Consider the following 25,352-nt stretch of genomic DNA (forward strand, 5'->3'; position numbering starts at 1 on the left):
GGTAGTGGGCCAGTGAACAGGCTCACGTGACAGGAAGGGCCCTTGAAGACTGGTGGAGCAGGTGAATGAGCTGGACTGGACTGGTGTCCCTTGCTTCCCCAGGAACTCTTGAGGGCATCCCCTACACACACACACACACACACACACACACACACACACACACACACGCACTCAGAGCAGCCGTGGGAGGGTCCCCTGGGGAGGAAGGGTGTTCCTCCATATCTCCCCTCCCTGGAGGAATGCCCAGACTTCACCATGGTCACAGGAAGGCTCCCGCAGGGGTACACAGTATTTGTACAAATAGCTGAAAATTTCCCCCGTGGGAGGGTGTCACTAAAAGAAATGTCCTCTCTTTTGCTCACTGTTGAAATAAAAGGAAAAAGGCCACACAGATCAAAATAGTCTTGATGACATTTAGAATTGAGGGGCATTCCGTTCTGCCTGAGTTTTGACAAAAGTCGGACCTCCACATGCAAGGGCCCCCCCCACCTCAACTTTTTCTCCTGGTGGCCTATAAGTTCCCCATGTCTTACAATCCCACAGCAAATCGAGGCTTTGGCAGCGCGGTGCTGGGATCAGCATGGGTCCCACAGAACCTCCCGGGGGCCCTGAGTCCACCCATGCGCGCTGGCCCCACCTGCCCGGCAGGTGCGTCTGCGGTCCGCGAATTCCCTCCGCAAGATGAGGGCCGGCCCGAGAGGACAGAGGCCCGCGTCCAAGGGCAGGCCGGGATCCCGCCCTTATTTACATGTTTGATGTTTTGTGCATCGTGAAGTTTTTGCATTGACTTTGAAGTTTTAAAGTACTGCAGTAAAATGTGACTTATCTTGATCAGAGTTTTTTTTGCGCTAAATCCCTTAAATCTGTGCCCCGTCCGAGTGTCTCACCCGCCGCTTCCCCGCATCTGCGCAGGCAGGAGCTGAAATCACTTTGCTCGCGGCTGGATCCCCAGGGCCTCCAGAGTGCCTGGAACATTAATACTGTCACCTCTTGGTCGACGGGACGCTTGGGGCGGGAGCGCGGGGGTGGGGAGAGCGCAAGGGCGCAGGGGAGCGCGGGGCGGGTCGGGGCGCAGAGGGGACAGTGGGAGAGGGGAGCAGAGATGGGCGGGGCGCGTTCCGGGAGGGGGCGACTGCGGAGCCGGGTCGGGGCGCTGTGTGAGGAGGGACCGGGCGGAGAGCAGGCGGAGATCCCGGGAGGGCATGGTGGGCGGAGGCGCCCGGGCGGGCCCCGCAGCTCGGCCTCCTGGAGGCGGGAGCCGCTGCAGACGCCGCTGCTTCAGGGTGTTTGTGAGTGTCCCTCCTGCCCGCAGTGCGCTCGCCCCTGCCCCAGCGAGAGGCCGAGGCCCGGGCCGAAGAGCAGGGGGAGCCCCAGGTCCAGGCACAGCCCAAGCACGTCCCGGGCGGCACCACCGCCCGCCCGCAGGTGACCATCTATCTTCATTCCCCGCCCCCGCTGGTGTCTTCCGGCCGCAGGTGTCCGTCCCGCACAGGTGTCCGCCCCCGCAGGTGTCCGTCCCACGCAGGAGTCTGCGCTCGCGCCCACCGCCGCCCCTCGCCCCCCGCAGGTGTCCCCCCTCCATCCGGCCATGGTGGACGTCCTGGGCGGCCGGCGTCTGCTGACCCGCGACGGCGCGTGGGTGGAGGCCGAGGCCGCGCTGCAGAACAAGGTGGTGGCGCTCTACTTCGCCGCGGGCCGCTGCGCGTCCAGCCGCGACTTCCCGCCGCCGCTCTGCCGCTTCTACGCCCAGCTGGTGGCCGAGGCGCGGCCCCGCGCGCCCTTCGAGGTGGTGTTCGTGTCGGCCGACGGCAGCGAGCGGGAGATGCTGGACTTCATGCGCGAGCTGGACGGCGCCTGGCTGGCGCTGCCCTTCCACGACCCCCTCCGGCAGTGAGTGGCACGGGGCTGGGCGGCCGCGCGGAGCTGGTCCCCGACCCCGGGCGGGCCTCTCCCGCGTCCCTCGTGCTCCCCGCTGCAGCCTCCCAGCCGCTGCAGCCTCCCAGCGGCTCCAGCCTCCCAGCCGCTCCAGCCTCCCAGCGGCTCCAGCCTCCCAGCGGCTCCAGCGGGGCTGCCACCTGCCCCGGAGCTTGGCGAGCCTTGCCTGGGCGGGTCTGCGGTTTCCAGCCACAGCCCGGCTGCTGAGGCTGCTGCGGTGGCGGAGTCCACCCGCGGAGGGGGTCGGGGAGGAGTGTGGAAGCGGGAGAGGGAGCCTCTGAAGGCTTGGGTCGGAACCGGGGACCCTGCGTGCGCTGCCGTCAGGGAGCTGGGGGCCATGTGCGGGGTGGGGGAGGGCGGCAGGGACTCCAAGGTTGGGGGATGCCCCTCCCTGCTGGCGCGGGTGCGGTTCTACTGGAATTTCCCAATTGTCAGAAGAACCAGGCCCCTGGACTCCAGCGGAGTTAATGACAGAGTCCCTGAAAATCCAAGGGGAGGAGGGAGAAGGTGGGAGGGGTGAGGAGGGGGGACCTGAGTGGGGAGGAGGAAGGATGGGGTGGGGAGGAGGTGGGAAGGAAGAGGGAGGATGGAGAAAGTGGGAGGGAGGAGGTGGGAAGGAGAAGGGAGGAAGTGGGAGGGAGGAGGTGGGAGGGAGGAGGGAGGACAGAGAAGGTGGGAGGGAGGAGGCAGGAGGGAGCATGGTGAGGATCAGCAGGGCTGGCCTGCTGGAGTGAGCTGGGCACTGATTGTCGCTGGGGTCTTTGCTGTGGTGACAGGCTCCAGACTTGGATGTACATTGCTCCTCACAACTGTGTTACCCCAGCACCCCTGTAACAGATGTGGAATGAGTTTCTGGGTGTGTTTTCTGGGGGCATGCTTCTTTTCTCTGGGGGCTTCTTTTCTCAGTGGTGTGACAACTGCCCTCCCCTTCCCTCCCCTCCCCTCCGCCTTAACACATGGGGTGGGTGATGCTGAGGAGGTGAGCCTCAGGCCTTCCAGGTGGGCGCCTGACTCCGGGAAAGTCTTACTGACGCCTGGTCTACGTGACAGTGAAAATAAACCTGAGTGGCAATTTAGTGAGGATGAATCTCAGGGATTTGCTCGGCAAAGGATTCATCATCGGGTCTCTAGTGCCTCTGGTTCGCTTAGCACTCAGGTTATGTGCAGCTTTTTGAACAAACACACTCAGTTTTGAAAGTGACAGGGGGACCGTGTTGGTAATCAGGCAGAGCTGGGGGTCTGGGCAGAGCCCAGCTCTGGGGTTTCTCGTGCGGTGACGTAGGCGAGGCATTCGCTGCCCGGGGTCATGGCGTCCCTGTGTTGTACGTGGGCTGCCCCGATTCGTGAGTTTGGAGCCGCGGTGGTGGTTGCGTGCCCCATTTCACAGATGTGTCGCTGAGGCACTAAGGAGGCCAGTGCTCCGGGCTCTGGAACCTGACTCTGCCCTGGCAATCCTCTTCCTCTCCCTCTCCGAGGGGTCCCAGGGGACCGCAAGCCTCAGCCCCTCTGCTCGGCCTCACCCCGGGAGGGCCTGGCCCAGCTCCTCCTGGTTCTCCTGGGATGCGGTCACAGCCCTTGAGGTCCACTGCCTGCAGCCGAGCAGGTCAGGGCCCGGGCGGCCAGCCTGGTTTCCGGAAGAAGCCAGCCTCCGTTTTCCTTCTGTTAGGTTAGCTTCTTGCCCTTCTACTTTCCAGAAGAGACCTCATGAGCTCTCCTTGCAGTTTCTATGGTAGGAAATGGGCTATTCTGGGGGAATATTTGGAGCTACGCCCTAAGCTCTGCTCATTGCAGCCTGGATACATGGAATCAGATCATGAACCCCATGGAAATAGCCACCAGCATGGAGCACTAAGGAATGTGGGATGCATGCGGGCGGCCTTTGGGGAAGTTTCCAGAAGTGTGTGGAACTCGGCGCTCTGCGTGGTGCCCTGGGGAGTGGGGCCAGGACAGGAGTCACCTGGGCCCCGCTAGGTCGGTCATGGTCAGGGACCCCCGGCTGTCTTCCCTCAGGGTCCACCCGCTGGATGACTGCTGACCCACTGAGTCCCAGGATGAGGAGGGGAATTCAGCAGAGAGCCCCGACGGGGGTGCCCTGGGCATGCTGGTGGCCGGATGGCTGGCGGGCGACCACAGCCCTTCTGCCTGGGCGCACATTGCTTACTGATGTCCTTGCGGCGGGTGCCTGTGTGCAGGTGGGTGAGCAGCCTGAGCGGAGGGACAGCACTGAGGATGGGGTGTCCTGCCCGTCTTCCTGCCCTTTGTTATGGGCCCAGCACCCAAGCATCAGCTTCTGCTTCTGCCTGGAGGAATTCCTGTCTCCTGCTGTCACATGGAAGACCCACTCCATCGTGATTTTCCTGGACTTTATGATTGTTTCTTAACAACACTGGGGCCCACTTGGGCTCTGGAACCTCTGTGACCCTCCCTGCCTCCAGTCCGCTCGGCTCCGACTGCCCCCACTATGGGCCAGGCGGATGGATGCCTCAGCCTCCAGGCTGACAGGTTTGGGTTGAATGGAGAAGACAGCTGGCCGTGGCTTCGTTTCTCGGGTAGAGAATGGCTCCATTAGAGCTGTCCACTCGGTGGGGCCGAGCTTCTCGACAGGCCCGCGCTCCCTGCCCTCTCCCCAGCCCTGTGTTCCAGTTCCCCGGCCTCCTGACTCAGCACGTCCTCGTCAGGCACCGATTCTGCCGAGTCTGGGTTTCTCCTCTTTGCTACTTCCTTCCCTTAGGCCCTGGACCATTGGCATGTCCTCACTCATCCCGCCCGCCTCAGTGTCCACATCTGACAGACTCTTGTTCTGGAACCCGCCTCCTCTCGTCAAAGGCAGTCTGGTCCCACCGGGGATACCCCAGCTTTCCGGGCCTCGGTCCATGTCTTGTCTGCCCACACTCACCCCGTTACCCCCTTTGCACCCGTGTTCCGGCCAGACAGGGCAGCTGGTGTTCCAGACTACCCCATATCTTTCCCACCTCCAAACCCTGGAGCCCCCTTCCCTTCCTGGCAGCCCCAACTCCTCCCCGGCGCCCCTGGGGACGCCAGCCCATGTGAGGAGTGTCTCTGCAGTCTTGAAGGTTGGAGCAGACACGGTTCCCTGCTTGCTGTCTGGGGGCTGCGTCTTGGGTGGGGGCTGGGCCAACAGTCTGCCGGTGGCCAGGATGGGAAGAGGCCAGAACCAGAGTTGCCATGGCAACCCAGAAGGGGTTGTGCCGGGGAGGAGGACGCGCTGTGTTCGGTGGAGGGAGGGATCCAGGATTGCAACAGCGCCCCATGCCCAGGGCAGGGAGGAACTCGGATCCCCCCAGACAGCCACAACGCCCAGAGTTCTCACACCCGCCATGTGCATGGCCACAGGGCTCTCCTTTCCAGGGCACAGCCTGTTCCCTGGGGACACAGCGCCAGCAGCAGGTGCAGGTGCTTATGAGCCTCTCGGCCGGTGGCTCCAAGGTGACGGCTGTCCCCAGGCAGAGGCTGCCTGGGCGGGGATTGGAGGGCCCACACGGCTGACTCTGAAGATATTCTGGAGCAAACGTCTATTCCAGACTCCACCTCACTCCCCTAAGCCCGGCTGGCTTGCCTTGCGCCCCCTTGACGGTGTCAGAGCCCCCTTGACGGTGTCAGAGCGAGGGATGAGAACAACAGCAACTGGCCCAAAGCTTAAACTGCGAAGGTTGTTGATTGGCTTAACTTAAACAGCCTGCAGCCAGGAGCTGGTCTCGAGGGAGGCGGGGGGAGGCCAGAGAGGACAGTTTCCTCCACTTTCTGCCATGCGTGCTCCATGCTCGGGCTGCAGCCAGTGGCCACCTGGCAAGTCCAGTCTCCCCTCAGGGTGGCAGAGGGGCTGCCGCGTCTCAGGCTGCACATCCTCACGCCTTCCTCTTTCCTAGCACACACCCAAGCGCTCTGCGGAGTCTCAGGGGTTCTGCGTCTGCCAGGTACCCATCAGCATGGCTGTGCTGCATTGGACAGCCCAGCTGGAATTGGGGGGTGGGCCCCCCATCAGTAACAGCCAGTGTTTTTTGAGCATTTATGTGCCCATCCCTTGGCTGTGCTGTATGTCTACTCACCATCTCATCCTCCCAGCAACCCAGGGAGGTGGGTTCTGTTTTTCCCACCGTGTAGGTGAGGACTCCGGGGTACAGGGAGGTTGGCTAGCTTGCCCGAGTCCCTCAGCTAGTTCATGCCAGAGAGTGCAGGGCTGTGGACGCTGGGCATCAAGCCGCAGGCTGTACTGTCTCAGCTTCCCTCCTCGGGGTCCCTGGACGGCGGAGGGAGGGGGGTGCAGGTGGCCCTGGGGGACTGGGGCTCCACCCCCACCAGCAGGGCAGGAGACTCTCCCTGGTGGGGTGGCTACTGCTGGTCTGGGGACCCCATGCCTGGAGCACCGCTCCTGCAGATGAGCTACTCCACGGTGGGGCCTGGACCAGCAAGCCGCAGTCACCACACGGGGAGCCTGGCAGGGATGTGGATGCAGAGTCAGGAATGCATGTGGGCTCCGCCAAGGGGCTCCCCTCATCACCTCCAGGACCCCCCAGGGCTTCCGCCTGGCCTTGGGGGTAAGCCCCAGCGGGACCGTGGTGACGTGGTGCGCGCTGCAGGCCCCGCCATGCTGCCCACAGCGGAGGCCCGGACAGAACCTATCTGCCCTGGCTGCCGGACAGAGCCTCTCGCGGGCCACCGCCGTTTCCTGCAGCCATTACGCCAAGGGCTACTGGGTGGTTCCTCTTTTCTTCGTGTTTGTTTTATGCTTTGGGGGAAAGCTAATTTCTTAGGCATTTCAAATTTCTGGGGTTGTGCAGGATTCTGAAAACACTGGGGAGGATGTCTCCCCCCAGTCACCTGGGTCACACCCCGCACCCCCCCAAGTTGCCAGACCTGCGGGCTCGTGAGTGAGGCCCATGTGGGTCCCCAGGTTGGCGTCTCTCCATGACCGTGCTTTGGGTTTGTCAGCCCTGGTGTCTGTTTCAGTAACGCTCACGTTTATATAATAGCTGACTTGTTTCTCTCACACGTTCGTGTCTCCTCACGTGAGTAACTAGGGGACGCCGTGCAGACCGGCTTCTAGAAGCTGCTGGAGGGGCAGCCAGCCCAGTGCGGGGCTCCTTTGGGCACCGGCGTCCACGAGCAGGGCAGAGTCCACCGCGCGCCGGGACTGGCCACCGCCTGACTCCCGATGCTCCCGTGTCTTCCTTTCTCCCTCGGGCAGTCAGGGCCCTGCTCTGTGCACCTTCCCTGGGGCCAGGTCCGGTTTGTCTGTCCGTGACTTCTGTGTTCGGTGCGCCTTTCCCAGTGTCTGTGCATCGGCACCGTGCCCGCTTCTCGGATCAAACCCATGGCTTGTCTACACAGAGGCCTGTCGTTCAGAAAAGTGTATTTAAGACCACAACTTCCTGTGTCTAGTGGTGTCTGCAGCTGGGGATCCGGAGTGTATTCTGCATCGTTCTCTTCTAATTAGGTTGTAGTCTGAGTTGCTGTTTTATGGGTAACATATGGATATTTAGTTTTTAAACTCATTCCAAAAATGATTTCGTATTGGTTACCAATTTCCATTATGTTATGGTCTGGTTAAGTGGTCTGTGTGCTATTTATTATTTGAAATTTATTTATTTTTTAAAGATTTATTAATTTATTTGAGAGAGAGCGAGCATGAGCAGGTGGAGGGGCAGAGGCAGAGGGAGAAGCAGGCTTCCTGCTGAGCAGAGAGCCTGATGCGGGGCTCAGTCCCAGGACCCCGAGATCATGACCTGGGCCGAAAGCAGACGCTTCACCAACTGAGCCCCCCAGGCGCCCCTGATTATTTGAAATGTATTAAGATCCCTGCGTGGCTGAGAGCATGCTGGCTTTGTCACTGTCTCATGGATGTTTGAAAACGAGGCCATCTCTCTTTGTTGGGTGGAGGTGGGATATATTTTTCCCTGCTTGATTTATGCGTGTGTGTTTGATCTGGGTTCCCCAAAAGCAGCAGGAAGGCCGTGGTGGAGGTGTCACCAGGAGATGTGGTACAGGAGGGTCTCAGGTACATTTTTCCTTCCACGCAGACCCACAGTCCTGAGGGTGAAGATGAGGAAAATCAGGTTACTGTTTATGGGAGGCCCGAGCAGGCTGGCCTTGGAAATGGGGAGGGATTTTCATCAGCTGCCCTATCCTGAGGACAGTAATCCCAGGGACGGTTACAGGGAGAAACCAAGAAGGTGGATGCTCCTTCCCCTAAATGAACACAAATAATTTTGTAAAAAGGTCTCTCACCGGGTTGCACCTGACAGGAAACATAGCCAAGAAATGTGTCATCATGTTGATCAGCCTGTCCTTGAGTTTCCTGGGCAGAAAGTCTCACACGGCTTTGCAGTGGTCTAGAACCCATGGAGTTTTCACTTGGACCACTGTGTGGACCTGATGTTTTTCTGCTTCTTGAATGTAGGAGGGATATAAGTTTATTGGGGGTGATCTGTGGGTTTAAAATTGCACTGTCCGGTATGTGGCTACTTAAATTTAAGTTAGCTGAGATGAAAAATTCGTTCTCTCAGGCCTGCAGCACCTTTCGGGTGCTCCGGGGTCCCACGCAGCTGTCGGTTCGGGCAGCGCAGGTTCAGAGCCGCTCCCTCCCTGCGGACGCTCCTCTGGGACGGCGCTGGCTTGGACAGGCCCGCAGCAGGGAGAGCAGATGCTGAGGAGGCCAGCGTGGGGGAGGGCGCACCGGCAGGTCTGGTGCTGAGGCTTGGCAGGGTCTGCCAGCCGAGGGAGGCCCTGGTCCCCTCAGACGTGCCCGTGGCGGTCCGCCCGGCCCGCTGCTGACCCGGCCCTCCCCTCCCTCTTCTCTCCTGCAGCGAGCTGAGGACCAGGCACCACATCTCAGTCACCCCCAGGCTGGTGGTTGTGAAACCAAGCGGGGAGGTCATCACCGACAAAGGGCGGAAGCAGGTCCGCGAGCGGGGTCTGGCCTGCTTCCAGAACTGGGTGGAGGCCGCCAACATCTTTCAGAATTTCTCCGGATGACATGGGGGGTTCCAGGCCGGGGCAGGTGCGCGAGCATGGGAGAAGGGAAGCGGGCTGGTTTCCAATCTTTGCCCGCCCTGGGGGAGCTCATGTCGGAGCAGAGGCGAAAACAGCGCCCAGGAAGAGTGCCCCCCCACAGCCTGTGAGGAGTTACTGTGATTATTCTTAGCATAGCTTTCTCCGCGGGAGCTTGAGCAGGTTCACGTCGAGCTCCTGGAAATCTGTGGAAACATGTATTTATACCCGCTCTTCAGGTGAGATTTATTGATACGTCTGGAGCTCTGTTTATGTTGGTGATTTGCTCTCACCCCTGCATTTATTACTGAGGTTTGCGGAATCCACATGCTTTAATAAAGAAACCTGTTTCCAGTGGAGCCCCCTGATCTCCTTCTTCCTCGCGGCAAACCAGGTGGTCTCACAAGAAGAGACAGGTGCTGCGGGAATACCGTTCTCAAGCACTTGGTTCTGTGTTTTGAAGTCCCAGAGCTTTCCCAGGCTGTGGGCTCGGGTCTTCACGATCCGATGCACATCTCCGAAAAGCTGCTGGTGGCTCAGCGAAGCAGAGGCCCACGCGCTGTCTTGGCAAAGAAGAGCAGGAAGGGTTCTGTCGGGGGTCCCCCACCAGCCCCTGCCCCCCTTGCGCTGCCTCCCCTCGCTGCCTGTCACTCACGTGCCTGGGGTCGGGAAATACCGGGTCCCCTCTGGCCCGTTTCCCACCTGCCCACCTGCCGGGACCCTGGGCTGAGGGTTTGCTGCATGGCTGTCCCTCGGAGGGCACCTCACACACACACACACACACACACTAAACACACACCACAGGACAGACACACATAATACAAACAACACACGCACACAGCACACGCCCCATATGTGTCTCCTGAGCCCCTCTCCGCCTCCCTCCTCCGTTGCGCCCCGCGCTGGGTCCATGAAAGCACAGGAAGTGTCTGTCTGTCTGTCAGGACAGGTATAGTACTTTTTTTTTCTTTTAAAGATTTTATTTATTTATTTGACAGACACACAGCGAGAGAGGGAACACAAGCAGGGGGAGCGGGAGAGGGAGAAGCAGGCTTCCTGCCGAGCAGGGAGCCCGATGCGGGGCTCGATGTGGGGCTCGATCCCAGGACCCTGGGGTCACGACCTGAGCCGAAGGCAGATGCTCGACCTACTGAGCCACCCAGGCGCCCCAGGACAGTAACAGTACTTTTATGTCTTTTTTTCTGTGTAGTTTCTGATGACCTGAGTTCTCTTTCCCTCTTGTTTACTTAGGGGGACTACAGGGGACCCTGGTGGGTTTGGGGGACTGTGAGACACAGTGGGGTTGGGTTCTGAGCTCCCCCCTAGAGTGATCTTGCTGGGTCATTCTGAAGGTGAGGGCCCCTGCACTGGACACGTCTGTCAGGACATGTCTCCCATGTCCTGTTGCGGGCAGAGGACCGGCCACGGCCCCTCTGGGTGTCCTGGGCGCAGTCCTCTGATTCACCTGGGCTTCCCTGCCCCGGCCCCGTCGCCAGCACGAGAGGCCCCGCTGCCACCTCTGGGCGCAGGTGTGGAGGCTGTCCCCCGGGTGGTCTGATGACCTCCGGCAGTGGCCAGTCGTCCACGGTGCTGGCACTGGCTCGCACGGCTGTGGGCCTTGGGGTTGGCACCACCTGCTCCCACCAGACCTCCCAGCATGTCCTACTATGTTCGCTCTTTTGTTTCCCAAGATTTAAAGCCCCTACTGTGATTTCACTCCGTGAAGCACGTGTTCAAACCCGCGGGTTTGTGTGAGCGGTGAGAAGAGTTCATTTTAAGGTGCAACACCGCCAGGAACATTCCTTTTTAAATTTTTATTTAATTTAGTGACCCGACCACGTGCTGTGCGAGTCTCCTTTTCTACCTTAAACTGCATCTCTCATCCTTACAAGGCCCCCAGTTGCGCCTGCGTGTTCCCTGTCTGCAGGAGCGTGGCGCAGGGCTGTGTCTGCACACCGAGGGTGGGGTGGCAGGAAGTCGCCGAGGGATAAATCTGGCTGTGGCTCGACCAGACCTGGGGTCAGAATCCTGGACCACGTCCCTCTGCCCCACGGGGACCCCCCTGCAGCCCGTGGCCCACGGGTTCAGTCCCGCCACCAGAGACCCGCAGCTGGGAGACGGTAGGATTTCCACTGGTTACCTGCCTCCCGAGACTGCGCGTCTCAGACTCCACCTGCTTCCCCCCAAATACCCCGCCAGCATCGCTGTGCACCCCGCGAGGGCAGCCTGCGACTCTGTCCCCTGCCCGTCCTCTCTCAGTTCCTCTCATACGGTGCATTTAGTGTCTGGGTTCGGTCCGCAAGGCTTCCTGGTTCTCCTGATGCTGCATCTCGGGTGGGCCTGCGGCCTGGTGGCCGCGGGGACCTCTGGCGGCCGCGGGCGGCAGCGCGTCGCAAGGGGCGAGGAGAAGAGGCTCTATCCTGCTGCGGTTACAGGGAGAAGGCGGGCTGGGCCTGGGCTTGCCTCCGCTAAGCTTCAGAGAAGAGATCTCTTACTATTCCAGGTGGATACAGACCAGGGGGCGGAGGCCGTGTTCTCACCCATGTTCTTTTGCTTTCCTGCTTTCTCTTTCTGACACAAGGAAGTCCTTAGGTCTGTGCTATGATGTTGGTTTTCTTGTTACGAATAATCATCTTTGGTCTGGGGAGAAACGCGTCGCGTGAATACAGGGTTTGGGTATCTGGTAATTCCTCCGGCAGGCGTCTGGGCTGGCAGAGGTGAAGCGTGACGGGGTGACGTCTGTGCCGCGGGTGGTGGGGGCCCGGGCAAGAGGCGGGCTCGGGCCGCCCGGGCAGGGTCCTGTTGGCACTGCAGGGACAGCTGTCACCTGACTCCAACTTCTACTGAGACCTCAACTCCGTAACGGGAGGCAGGTCTGGGGCCTTTCAAGAGGTGATTATTTCTCCGTGCCCATAGCAGCCGTCTTCTGTGAGCTGGGCAGAGGAGATCGTCCGCGCTGAAGGAAGGCCGCGAGCCGGGGCGCGATGCCAGTATGGCGGCCCTTGCCGGTTAGGGTGACTGTCCGGGGAAAGCCCGCCGGGACGGTGCCCACCTGGTGTCCGGCAGCAGGCTTGGCTCCACGCCCGCCGCTCAGCACACACTCACAAGCATCCCGCCCGGCGGGCTTTCCCCGGAGAGTCACCCTAACCCACTGGCTGAAAGAAAGGCCCAGCTGGACAACAGGGGATGGGGTGGGGCTGTCCACGGAGCAGATTCTGGGGGAAGGAAGAAGCGTCGTGAGACCTCTGGATGACAGGGGTGGAGAAGAACATTTTTCAGAGCCGTGGCAAAGCTCTCTGCACCCTGTGGGGTCCCTCTCTCCTCCTCCCTCTCCCAGCTTCGGAAGGAACCCAGCACCTGAGGATTCGAGGGGCTCCCCTTCCAGTGGGCGTGGGGGCGCCCCAGGGCTTCTGCAGTGGAGGTCCCGGCCAGAGGGCCCACCGCTTCCGGGTTCTGGGGGAGGCTCTAACAGTGCAGTTGGTTAAATCCACACACGAGCACAAACCACCTCTGCTGTCAGAGCTCATCCCAATGTGCAGAATCGATGGATTTGAGATGTTCTCTCCTGCATCCCTGCCCACCGTCAGCCGGGACAGGTGCCTTCCCTGTGGCCGTGAGCCTCCCGCACTCAGGCACACTCCGCACACTCCACTTGCTGGGCGCCTGCCTGCCTCCCCCCGGGGCTGTTGGCTGAACAGGTCCAGAGGGTCAGTGCAGGGCCCCGAGGGTTGGAGGAGGGGCAGCTCTGGGGCCGCAGGGGGCTCCCTGCCTGTCACTTAGATGGCCACCATGGTCCCTGGCTGGGCTCAGGGCGTCCACTCCCCACCTCCTGGAATGTGCCGTCCACACAGCAACGACGTCCGTCCTTCATGTGGAAATCCGGTGTTTTGTCCCTCCTTCCCGGCACTTCAGACTGTGGCCAGGTCCTCCTGAGGCCGCCCTCCCATTTCTCTGCGTCAGCTTGCTCCTCCCAGACACACCCCCCTGTCCTTCCTCTCCCTGAGTGTCCTGGCCACCTCCTCGCCGTGCTCACGCTGCCCACATGGCTCCTCAGGGGCTCCTTCCCTGACCCTCCTATCCAGATGGCACCTCGCTCCTTCTGTGCGTCACCGGTGTGGACGGCCTTCTCTGGGTTGTCCGTCTGTCTGTCTAGCTGTCTGTCAGTCATTCATCATATCTAGCATCTATCACATCAATCTGCCTATTCTATCGTGTCTGTGTCATATCCGTCACCCATCTATCTATCTATCCATCCGTCCATCCGTCCATCATGTCTATCTACATCTTTCTCCCTGACCAGCAAGTAACTACCTTGAGAGCAGAAACTGCATTCATATATGGTTCATAGAACTGGTATGTACTTGATGTCCAGGACTATTTGTTGACTGAATTCTAAGATTTTATTTATTTATTTATTTAAGACAGACAGAGAGAGAGAGAGAGAGAGAATGAGCTGGGGGAAGGAGAGGGAAAGAACCTCAAGCAGACTCCTCATTGAGCACAGAACCTGATGTGAGGCTCAATCCCACGACTCTGAGATCATGACCTGAGCCGAAATCAGGAGTGAGACACTCAACCACCTGAGCCAGCCAGGCGCCCCTGACTTCCTGGACTCTAATGTCTACTGAGCAGGATCGTGGGTGGCACCCTGTAGATTACTGTGTCCGGCCGCACGTCTGTGGACTCAATGCTGGTCTTTAACCTTTGCTGTGATGAGCACCCTTGTCCAGGTGACTCCCAGCACCTTTGTTGGACACAGTGAATGTGCGCATGCATTGGTAAAGAGCGAAGGGGTGAGCGGTCCATCCCTTTCTGGGGTGCGTGCTCCTGTTCCGTCACCATGTAGGGGATAACCTTTCTCCTGCTGCATTAGTCAGCTGTGCTTGGACAACTCCGGCGTCTCTAGTCTGGGGGACGGTGCAGTGGGGCTGTTCCGAGGCCAGGCGCACCTGCTGCTTCCCTGACTCGGAGCCCCGAACCTGCCTGCATGCTCCTGTCCGTGTCCAGCCCCGCCTTCGGGGGGCTGCCCCTTCCTGTGTGGCCACAGGCGGCCCCTGCCACGCTGGGCCAGGCCCCAGGCCAGGGGAGCCTGGGGAAATGCTGGCCAGGCGCTGAGTGCATCAGGCACACTGTGATGTGGCTCGTGCCCTGAGGAACCGTTTGGCGATGTTTCATTGTAATTAATTTATATCCCATTAAGTGGCCCCCTGCGCCTCACGGCTACATCTGGGACCGCGCCAGGGACGGCACACTCGGCAGCCCAGACTCCGTCCCCTGGCCATCCCTAGGAGACCGCTGGTGCTGGGGCGCTGGCTGAGGGGGCCTGCGGCTAGTCCCGCAGGACCGGGGACGCTGCCAAGGACCCGGACGGCCGTCCCGCCCGACTTTCTCCGCGTGCCTGCGCGTGCTCGGTCTTCCCGGCCTCACACAGCACACTCTCGTTTGCCACGTCAGTGACACCTGGCAGGGCTAATTTTCCCTGGCTTTGTCTTATTCTTCAGAATTTTCTTGGGTATTCTCCTGTATGTAGTTTTTCCACAATGAGCTAGGAGAAGCTGCTGAGATCCGCTGGTTCTCCGACTCTCCCCGAGCAGCCCTGAGCCCTTGTTCCTTTTCCCATGTGTTTGGTGCTATTGCCTTCATAAAGAGAATGCTTTCCTCTCTTTTTCTCCCTGTAACTGGTTTCCATTTATAGAAAAGAGGCCCCTTCGGCACGTGGATCTGTCCTCAGCCAGCGTGTTGCTTTTCCCGCGGCGCTCAGCGCACATGGGGACACCGGCGTCCAGCAGCGGCCCCTTTGCCTCCTTCCTTACGATCTCTCTTATGCTCATCTCTCTCCTTACATCGACTTGTAACCACAGTGGGGACGTGGTGAGAATGCTTCTGGTTCTTCACCTTCACGTTTGATACTTTTTTTGGTTTAAGATATCATTGTTTTTTTTTTACCATAAAAAGAAAATATCCACTTATTGGTAAGTGTTTTTAAAATTTAATCAGGAATGAATGCTGATTTTTTTTTTTTTTTTTTTTAAGTAGGCTGCATACCCAGCACGGAGCCCACTGTGGGGCTTGAACTCAGGACTGCGAGATCGAGACCTGAGACAAGATCAAGTCAGACACTTAACCTACTGAGCCACCCAGGTGCCCCTGCTGAATTTTTTTAGAATGCCATTTTAGCTTCTCTGTGGACGATGATGTGGTTTTTCTTCTTGGACTTATTCACATGGTGAATTCGGTGACTAGACGTCCCACTTTGAACTATCCTTGCATTTCTAAGGGATAGGTCCTACTTGGCCAAGGCTTATTATTATTTTAATGAGCTTTAGAATTAAATTGGTTAATGTTTTTTGAGGCTATTTGCAGAGATATTCATCTATAACACTGCTCATTTGGTGCTATTTTTTCAGCCCTATCGCACAACCTGATGTCACCACGCACCACGACGTGCCGCCTGCTTCTACAGACTTTGGTGCCCATCCAGGGCATTGTCCACTCGCCTGTGTGGTGTGTGCTGGGTGGCCTTACATAGGGTAGAACTCTGGGCTTTGCTTGTTTCGTACTTCTCAAAGATGTGTTTTTCTTTCGGCAAATAGAGAATATGGAGCCATGCCACCTGGGGTTCAGTCTTTTGCTTAGAAATAAACTCTTGTGCCCATCTTCGCCCATAAAGGTGTAGAAATGCACACGTGCTCATCGTAAACTAGATACTTCACCTTTCTCGTCGGCTGCTGGGGAGCAGATTAGATTACACACACACACAGACTTCTAAGACCAGTGTCCGGCATGCCGTAAACATTATGTAAGTGCTATTGTTACAATTAATGCTATTATTCATTTGTTAACAGTACAGAATGCCAGGCTTCACTGGCGGAGCCCAGTTGCAGCTTGATGGCCTCAGATGGTCAGAGCTTGAGCTGCAGGTGTGTGGAAGGGTCCCCGCGTGTGGGCAGGAGCATGGGCCCACAGGTGGGACAGCCTTCACGCTGATGAAGCACCTGGCGGACTTGGAACCTGGTTGTGTGTGTGAAAACTCTAAGTTTTCTGGGAGTGGATATCACATCTGACTGGAGACCACTTCCCGCTGTGCTGGTGAGGTCCTATAGTGAGGAATGCAGGCGCCCGCAGATGGGGGTGAGCGTTCGGACAGATCAGGTGAGTCTGCGCAGGCTTTTCCCTGACTGCGGGTAGGGGCGTCGTGACACAGGAGGCCGGGAAACCCGTCCTGCTGGCAGATTAACTGGATGTGTGGATGGGAACCAGTAAAGCTGCCCAAGCCCTCACGGGTTGTTAATTCCAAATGGTGTGAATTAGACACTGGAGCGCTGGTACAGAACATAGTCTGGTGTGGGGTGTAGACGAGGCCCATGATGGAAGCCTGTGAGCACCATCCACTGGCTTCTACTGGGACTCTGGACTGGAGAGTTTTCATCCAAGGGGCAGGGACTAGCTTGCTGTCAGACTGTGATTGGAAATGCCGTCACAACCAAAAGACATACAATAATCTTGGGTCTGAAATACCCACGATGTCTCTGGTAACGTCTGAGCAACACTCCCGTGGAGAGGTCAGTGCCCGCAGGAGTGCCATAATACAATGGAAGTGTTTGTGCGGGAACATGCAACGGGGGAGTGCAGAGAGTTAGCGTGCTCACAGCAGGTCGGCCCTCTCCTCGAAATGACCACGGGCTGGGGGCTGGGGGGTTGTTTAACGGGTGTGAGGAAGTTCTGCGGATGGTTCACCACAATGCAAACAGACCGAGCCCTACTCAACTGTATGCCTACAAGCGATTAAGATGGTAAAATTTGGGTTTGGCGTATTTTACCACAACTAAAAGAGCAAAAGATCTGTATGGGTGTTTCTCCAAAGACAATACACAGATGGTCGATGGTACCCGGAGAGACGCGCACCATGATTCGTCAGGGGAGAAATAGACGGTGCTTTGCGAGCTGCCCCTTCCCAGCCACTAGCGGCTGTGGTGAGTAACGGTGAGTGACAGGTGTCCAGGATTGGGGCCGCAGGAGCCTTTTAGCTGCTGCAGGGGGCAAGATGGTGCAGCCTCTCTGGAAAAGTTTGATAATTAAAACATTAACAAAGACCTACTGCGTGTTCCAACAATTCCACTCGTACATACACACTGGCGAGGACTGAAAACGTATGTCCACGGGAAAACGCATGCACAAATGCTCATTGCGGCATTATTCGTAAACAAATATTCATAAATGTTCGCAGACAGTGGAAACATGCCAAAGACCATCAACTGGCAAACACGCACAAAACGTGGTCCGCGTACACCGTGCTGTCACCCACAGCAGAGGGACTGATGCATGGGCGCACGCCACAGTGTCGATCCTTGGAAACACGCTTGTATTGACCCACGCTGAGGTGGGTCAGTAGCTTGTCCATAAGGCTGTCATTGTCCCCATCCTCTGTGTAATGAGTGTGCATCTCAACACCAGCCTCCGAACGCGCTACTTGGGACACGACGCTGGGTCTCCCTGGCCTGCCGCAGCCTCGTCCCCATCCTTGGGAAGGAGCCTCTGTCCTCAGGCCCCGCCAGCAGGGAGGGGACACATGCAGCTGAAGAGCAACGGAAAGAAGGGGGCCGACTGAGCTCACGGTCAGTTCCCAATTCACAAGCTCCAAAATGGGGGCATCAAAGACAATCAAGAAAAATAGCACCACTCTTTTCTGGTCCTAAGAGTGAATGCGGGTGGTTTTTTCTTTTTTAAGATTTTTATTTATTTAATTGAAAGAGAGAGAGAGAGCATGAGCGGGAGGGGCAGGGGGAGGGAGAGAGAAACTCAAGCTGAGTCTGTGCTCAGCGCAGAGCCCAATGCCGGGCTTGATCTCATGACCCACAGATCATGACCTGAGCCGACACCAAGAGTTGGATGCCCAACCGACTGAGCCCCCCAGGCGCCCTGCCTGCAGGTGATTTAAGTGAAGGGACTGTTTTGCCAGTCCATTTTTTTGTGGATGCATTGTTTGCAGATCCACAGAAGCGTATTTCAAATGGGCTTCGTTGTGCACAGCACTTGGTGACTTCGAAGCTCTTCTCCCTTTTCTCCGTAGTTGGGAGGTGGCTGGCTCCAGGGAACGTTGGCTTGTGGGGAGCGGCGGCGTTTGGCGAGCGTCCTTATGGAGGCCCTGACTTCTTCTCCTGTTACCCCTTCACCCTGGGGCCCCCTGGGCGTGCTCACCCACTGGTTTTCCATCCTTCACCTGGGTTCTGGAACGGTATTTGAGTTGAAGAGGTTTTGCGCCTTGCCACCAGCTGGCCACGTCTTTGTAAATAGAAGCAGCATTTCGTGTGGGGAAGGGGAGGGTGTTCTTCTTAGGTGGGGTCTGCACGGTGTTAGCGTTTGCTGCGGAGTGCAGAGGCATGAAACACCACCCATTTTCTTCAACTTGCAAGTCTGAGAGCTGCTTGGGCCTCTGCTGGGCTCTCCCGTGTGCTCTGGCCGGTGGGCAGCAGGCAGGCGGGGCACGTGGTTCTTGTCCCCCAGCAGGCACCCCTGGCCTCGTTCTCATGGGGATTTGGGGACTCCAAGCAGGTGCAGCTCTGTTCAGGTCTCTGCTCGGGTCACATTTGCTATCTTTCCACGCGGGGTCTGCCCAAAGTCCTGTGGGGGAGGCCACCCGAGGGCCTGAGCGCAGGGAGGCAGCTTATCAGCCCTGTTGGCAAGCTGTCTGCCACGGTGAGAGACAAAAGCCACCGCTGATATGGCTTTAAGCACCAAATGGTTAATACAATAAGGAGAAAGCGGTCTCCCATTTTATCACGTCTGTGTTGCGTCACTCTGTCCTTTCTCAGATAGGTCCACGTTAGAAACGTGTCCTGGCACCAACAAAGGTCCCATCGACAAACTAGTTCCAGAAGCTTTTCTGGCCAGACATTGCACTTACAGTTTAGATGAAGCTGAAATTCTGTCATTGTCTTGGAAAATGGTCAGTTCTGTGCAATTATCCTATCGGGAGCTATTTCCCCCGAGAAGCCGTGTGAACACTCTCATGAACCCAAGCAGATCTTTACAGTCACAGACACAGTTTTCTGCGGTCACCGAGTTTATTCTCACTGCTGGGATTTCATTTCTCGGGCTCCGGAAGCACAAGGTCCCTTGGGTGTGTCCTGCTCGTTGCGTGTGTGAGCGCAGACAGATTCCACTCCCTGCCACGTGTCCAGGAACGGCGGGAGAAGACGTTTCCCAGCGCCCCTGAGAAAGGTAAAAAGCCATTGCTGCACCTGACAGGGCACCTCCGCGTGTCTGTGTGGGCCCTCCCCGCCCCTCCTGCCGGATTTAGCGCCCGCCTCTGCTCTGCCTCCCCTCCCCCGCCACCTGTTACTTCAGGTCCCACCTTTACCTCCAGTTGCTGTCCTTCTGCCCTTCACAGGAGCACGTTGGCTTGGTCGTCATTGGGAATATTTATTTATTGAAATGAATAAATACTAATGTAAAACAGGCTTGTAGTCAAAAGTGCTAAACATAACTGAAAGTCTCACAGTGACAATAATGGAAACGAATTCTAATTTTGAACAACTCCCCTCCCCCCCCACCATGCTCTGATCCCTGGAACACGATCCACCTTCAGAAATGTGCTTCCCAAATGGGATTTAAAACTGCCCCCAGGCAGGGAACAGCCCCTTCTGTTGCTAACAGAAACTGCAAGTTTATTTTCCCCCAAGACACTATTTCTGGAGTCTTCGGCTTGTCCCGGGCAGACAGGCGTGCACAGATGAGGGTGGCCAGCCCTGGTCCGCAGCCCGGGGTGTGGAGCGGGGTCCAGGCCTCCGCATCCCCGGGTGTGCTTGTGTGCTGGGGGAAGGGGGCCCTGTCCCCAGCTCTCCGGTGCATGTGGGCGCTCTGGTCCCGGTGTCCCGGGTTGTTCATTTCTGGTCCCTGCCAGCAGGAGGGGCAGGTGCTCCAAGAAAGTGGGTGCACAGCATCCTGGGGCCAAGGGAAGGCCTGTCACTTACACTTAACACAATGCTGCATGTCAGTTCTATCTCAATATGGAGACAAAGGACCGCCGTACTCTGCTGATGGGTGTTACCGTGGTTACTCACACAACGCTACTGCTCTCCCAACTAACCAACCAGCCAACCACCCAGCATTCGGACCACGACGGCCTGCCAGGCACTTGCTAAGCATCTGCACTGGCCACCGGGCGGCGGTGTCCTCCAAGCATGGGGAACTGAATGCACTGATGGGGACGTTGTGGTTCCCGTGAGGACTGTGCCTGCCTCCCAGCGTGGCGCCTGGGGCAGTCCTTGCCTAGGACCCAGCTTCTCCGTGGGGGCCGCACCGTTTCCACCACGGGTTGGGCGTCAGTGACTGTCCTGGGAGCTCAGGCTCCTCGTGGCTTCCACTCGTGTTCTCTCTTCTAAAATAAATAAATAAAATCTAAAAAAACCCCAAACCATACAAAGATATTGAGAGTGGACACCCAGACACTTGCCCTTGGATTCTACGAAAATGTCGAACTTTTGTGTGTGTGTTGGGGGGTGGGGTTTGCCCTCTATCTTTGTCTTGATCTACTTCGTTATTAATGAAACTTCATACTTTATTTGGATTCTTAAATTTCAATTGTGCTGAAATACACATGGCATAAATTTACCACGTTTATCACTTCTGAGCGTACAGCTCAGTGGTGTCGAGTACATTCACTTTTCGGTGAAATCATCACCACCATCGTGCCCAGAACTTTTTTCTCCTTCCTACCCTGAAACTTTATGCCCTTGAAACAACTACCAAATCCCCCTTCCTCCATGGGCCACCATCTGCTTTCTTTCTCTATGACTGACAGCTCTAGGTGCCTCATCTAGGTGGAAAAATGCAGGATTTCTCCCTCTGTGACTGGCTTCTTCCAGTTAGCATCCTGCCCAGCACCCACGTTGTGGCGCGTGTCCGAACTTCCTTCCTTTCTGAGGCTGGATAATTTTCTCTGGCGTAGGTGTACCTGGTTTCATCTGTTGATGCACAGACCTCGGAGCGGTGAGGACACATCTCCCTTCTTTACGACCCTGTGTTTGGTTCTCTATTGTGGCCGCAATGGGAACCCGCATGATGACTGACTGTGACGTGTTGAAATTAACCCCAGAAAGGAACCGAAAGGGCCTTCTTAGTGTGTTGCTAATGGGGACAAGTTGTGACCTTTACATTAAAAAAAAAAAAATAGGAACCTCATGAAGATCCCTCAGGTTGGGGACATCTAGTTGCAGGGCTGCAAATATGGTGGCTTGGCAGCAGAGTTCCGTCTCTGACCTCACCGGGGTTCACACGCCTCTGTCTACATCTCCCCAGTTCCCGGCCGCGTGAGAACTCCCGTCCAGATGCGAGACCCTGCAGACATTCGGAGTGTGTGGGTCACATGCATGTGGCCATGCTCTGCTGTCATCTCTTACTGGTAACCTTCCGCATGGCCTGCGATGTCCTCCCGCCTCGTCTTGCAGATCTGAACTAGAGCGTACTAGTGAGCAAGGGAAGCCTGTGTCTATCCAGACCATGGGTCCTCCTTGAACCGGGAGACAACACGTTGCCACAGCCCCCTCTGCAGAAATTGGTGGACATGGTGCCCCGAACGTCACACCAAGGAAGCGGTTGGGTTTGGACCCATCCGTCCATCCGGCTGCTCTATGGGGCAGGGGCTGCTGGACCTCACGTCCTGCTCTGGGGTCACCCTAGGGAAATGGGTCTTAGACGCCCCGCTCTGGAGTACTGTGTATATTGGGTGTGTGTATGTATAGCATCCACTGGGGATGATGCTGTGCTGCCCTCCTGCTTCCGGTGGAAACTGGGAGGGAAGCTGAGATTGGAGACTGACCCCAGGCCTCATCTGTGTGGACACCACAGCCTCCTTGGCCACCCTGTGTCCTGCGGGACACCCTCAAGTCATAGGATTTCTCTGGTGACTGTTAGGAGTGAGCTGGACAGTTAGGTAGTCAGGGTCCCCAACAAGAAAACATGGAGTCAGGACAGCTAAAATAAAACAGCACTGCCATCCTGTTCTGCGGCTTTGATGGGACCGCACTGACATTCCGTTTGCAGCCTTTGCAGAAATGACTTGTGCAAAATGTCCAAATAGGACAGTTAGCCACAAAAGCATTTGTCAGTATCACGGGCAAGGGGCAGTTAAGACCTAAGCCACCAGATGTCAGCAAAAAAAAAAAAGAAGAGGAAGAAGACCATCAGCATGTAGACATGAACCTAAAAGGTAGACAGATGCGTAACCAGAGCCCCAACTGGCACGACTCAGTATACCCTGATTGCTTAAGAAAGTTCTGCAAAAGAGCTCCTCAAAACCCCTACCCTTAGAGACTCTGTGGGCAACCCACTCGGGCCCCCCTCCCTCTCCGGGAGCTTTCTACTCTTGCTTAGTAAACTTTGCCCTGCTGCCCACCTTCAGTCCTGGATCCAGCCTTGGGGAGTGTCCTGCACATGTGATGGATGCTCAGGGCAACCCTCTGCAGGTCTCTGGAATTGCCTGTTGTTCTCTTCTCTCTGGCCCCCTGTCTTGTGAACTGTAGCCACCTTTGTTTCCCTGGACTTCTAGCAACGTCTCCAGTTCAGGAAACCCACAAGCTTCCTCCTCCTGGGACCGTCTTCATGTCTGATAACTCTCTCGGGTCAGTCCTTAGAGGACTCACCTTGTTGGTTTTCCACTTCTCAGGTATACTGTTCATTGCCTCAGGTCCAAGGGAGGGAGGCGGAGTAACTTTTCTGAGGACACATAATGTATGAGATGTGGAGCAATGCGAGACTCAGTTCTGTTTCAAGGACCCACACTTGTAACCTCCACACCACAAAGCCATTGAAAGGGCAGTGTTTTTTTTGTTGTTGTTGTTTTTGTTTTTTTTGAAATAGAGAGTGTGAGCAGGGGGCGGGCAGGGACAGAGAGAGAGGGACAGAGAATCTTAAGCCACACTCAGCACGGAGCTGGATGTGGGACTCAGTCTCACAACCCTGAGATCATGACCTGAGCCGAAATCAAGAGACGCTTAATCGACGGAGCTACCCAGGTGCCCCAAAAGAGCATTTTTTAAAAGAGAAATGTTACAAGCACATCTGTGTATAAATCCTTGCCCTTGACCAAGATTTTCAGCTTACCTGTGCCTGAGTGGAGCTCACCCTGACTTCTCACATATGGGGTAGAAACATGTTTCATCGATATGAGTGGGTCCCCCGGGCAGCAGAGGGATATGGTGCTGGGTCTGCATGGGGAGAGCAGAGTCGGCCGTTGCTGTGAGATCTTGGCAGGCAAGAGGCATGACCTCCACTCCAAGCCTGGAGAAGGCCCAGAACACAGCCCCAATCTCCAGCTGTGCTCTAGCCTGGGGTCTGGCTCAGAAGTTCAGAAGGCCTGATCCCGTTCCTGCGACTTTCTAATTACAGCCAATCTCAGCTGAGTTCCACGGGAGAAGGAGGCTCCAGGGGAGTCATTTGGAGGACTGTTTTCTCAGTTTTCCCGAGTGCTGGACAACTAGTGCCCCTGCAGGAGGAGAGGAGATCAGTTAATTGATGACATATTTGGTGGCCATAGGGCAGTGGGCTCTGTTCTGCGGGAATCCTTGTCGAGAAGGGCCCATGGAGGTTTCCCAGCTAACCTGGCTTGTGGTGGGAGCACACAGGGTGGGCTGGGGTCTCAGATCTGCCTGGGAAGGAACACTGAGCTGCATTTGAATGGACACAAGCCTCGGAACTGAATGAAGAAGCTTGGCCTCACCCAGTCCAGGTTTGACATGTCCCTCTCTTATCTTGCCCTTCTGGAATCCCGGGACAAGGATGCTCATCCAGGCAGGCAGAGGGCCCAGCGCCATCTGGGAAGGGCACATCTTCGCCCTGGGATAGGTCAGGCTATGCTCACTGGATGTCAACTTTGTCACGTCCAACATGTGCCCACATCCCCTACCAAGCTCAAACTCAGTTGCCATAAATGGGCAGGGAGCTCATTTTCCCTGGCCTCATCCCAAGACCAGGGCACTGAGTTCCCAAAGTCTAACTTGGCTCAAATATCTTTACCTACTACGGTCATTTTTCTGCTGCTGTGATGGAATTTGCCATTTTCAACAGCTGCGAGAAATTCAGAATTTATTTCTCTCAGTGGGAAATACCACAGTGAGGTAGATGGTTACTGGAAGCTGTTATTTTTCCATTGTATGGATCCTTAAACAAATGACCATAGTTAATATTTTAAAGGGCTTGATCTTTTTCTATAGGATGCAATCCATGGAGCAGATAGGTACATAGAAATAGATATCTCTTGTCCATTTAAATTCTTGTATTTTTATAGCTTTGAAGCATAATACAAATGGACAGGGAACCTGGCTAGCAGCAACCAAATATAGTTCCAACAGGGAGGTTTATTACTGCCTCTGGAAGTAAATCATGGCTGATGTTCTGGGCTGAGTTTGCTCCAGGCATGTGAGCTCACTCCATCAGATCTTGCCAGATACAGACTCGGAGAGCAGTCATGGCAGAATATCGACAGAAGCCATAGCCGCTCTTGGGTGTTTGTGTCCTTTTCAGAAAGTGGCAAATTCATCTTGGCACTCAGCTCCCTTAAGACAAAGCAGAGGGTTCATCCCTTGCTGATTTCTGGAGGGAAGCTCAGCTGCTATGAAAATACATCCCTAGTTGTATCTGGATTTATAGAATTTTAAGACAAAATTCTACCTTTTTTTTTCCCACAAAAAGTACCCTCTTCCCTTACCCCATTACATGTCTCCCTTTATGGGATTATCAGCCATGATTATTTGATGCCAAGAACCACTCATAATGACTCATCTTTTTTTTTTTTCCCTTCATATATTGTATATTATATTGTCCTTCTTCTTCCATGGACAATTAGATATGCGAGTCCCAACAAATGAAGAAGGGCATCTCATATCTTTGATACAGCAACAATCAGCCACATACTTTCACACACCCACTAGGAATAAATGAATTTTATGAAATGATTTGAGAGTACAAATACATTAATATTTGCTAGTCACAAATCCCAGATAGGATCAATGAAAAAAAAAGCACATATTGAAATTAATTTTACTTATGTAAAAATCCATCCACTTAAACCTTTGAAGCATAATAGCACATACACTAAGTGTTAACTTTATATTATTCCTTATAAGGAATATTTTTATGTAACATCTGAATAGATTAATTCCTATACTGCCTTCTACTTGATTTCTGTGATATTGACATTTGATGTTCACTTACATACATTTCTAAATATTTACATCTTTCAAGTTACTTTCATTTATGTATTCTCTGGTGTTTGCTACAGTGAATATTTAAAATGAAGGTCTTTCCTCATTCATTATGTTTCTAGGGTTTGAATCTAGGATGCATTTTGGGATACTGAGTATAGACTGAATTCCAGTTAAAGGCACTGCAACTTTGTCTGCATTTTACAG

The 25,352-nt window shown here is 55.9% G+C and overlaps 1 protein-coding gene across 1 annotated transcript; it reads left to right on the plus strand.

Annotated features, from left to right (window-relative positions):
* The first annotated feature begins 1,588 nt into the window (after positions 1 to 1,588).
* On the plus strand, positions 1,589 to 8,928 carry NXNL2 (nucleoredoxin like 2). The gene is made up of 2 exons (XM_021694378.1): positions 1,589 to 1,890; positions 8,760 to 8,928. The coding sequence occupies exons 1-2, from the start codon at positions 1,589 to 1,591 to the stop codon at positions 8,926 to 8,928; spliced, it is 471 nt and encodes a 156-aa protein (XP_021550053.1).
* Positions 8,929 to 25,352: the final 16,424 nt, after the last annotated feature.

Source organism: Neomonachus schauinslandi, chromosome 13 (genome assembly GCF_002201575.2).
Source record: "Neomonachus schauinslandi chromosome 13, ASM220157v2, whole genome shotgun sequence".
Classification (NCBI taxonomy): Eukaryota; Metazoa; Chordata; class Mammalia; order Carnivora; family Phocidae; genus Neomonachus; species Neomonachus schauinslandi.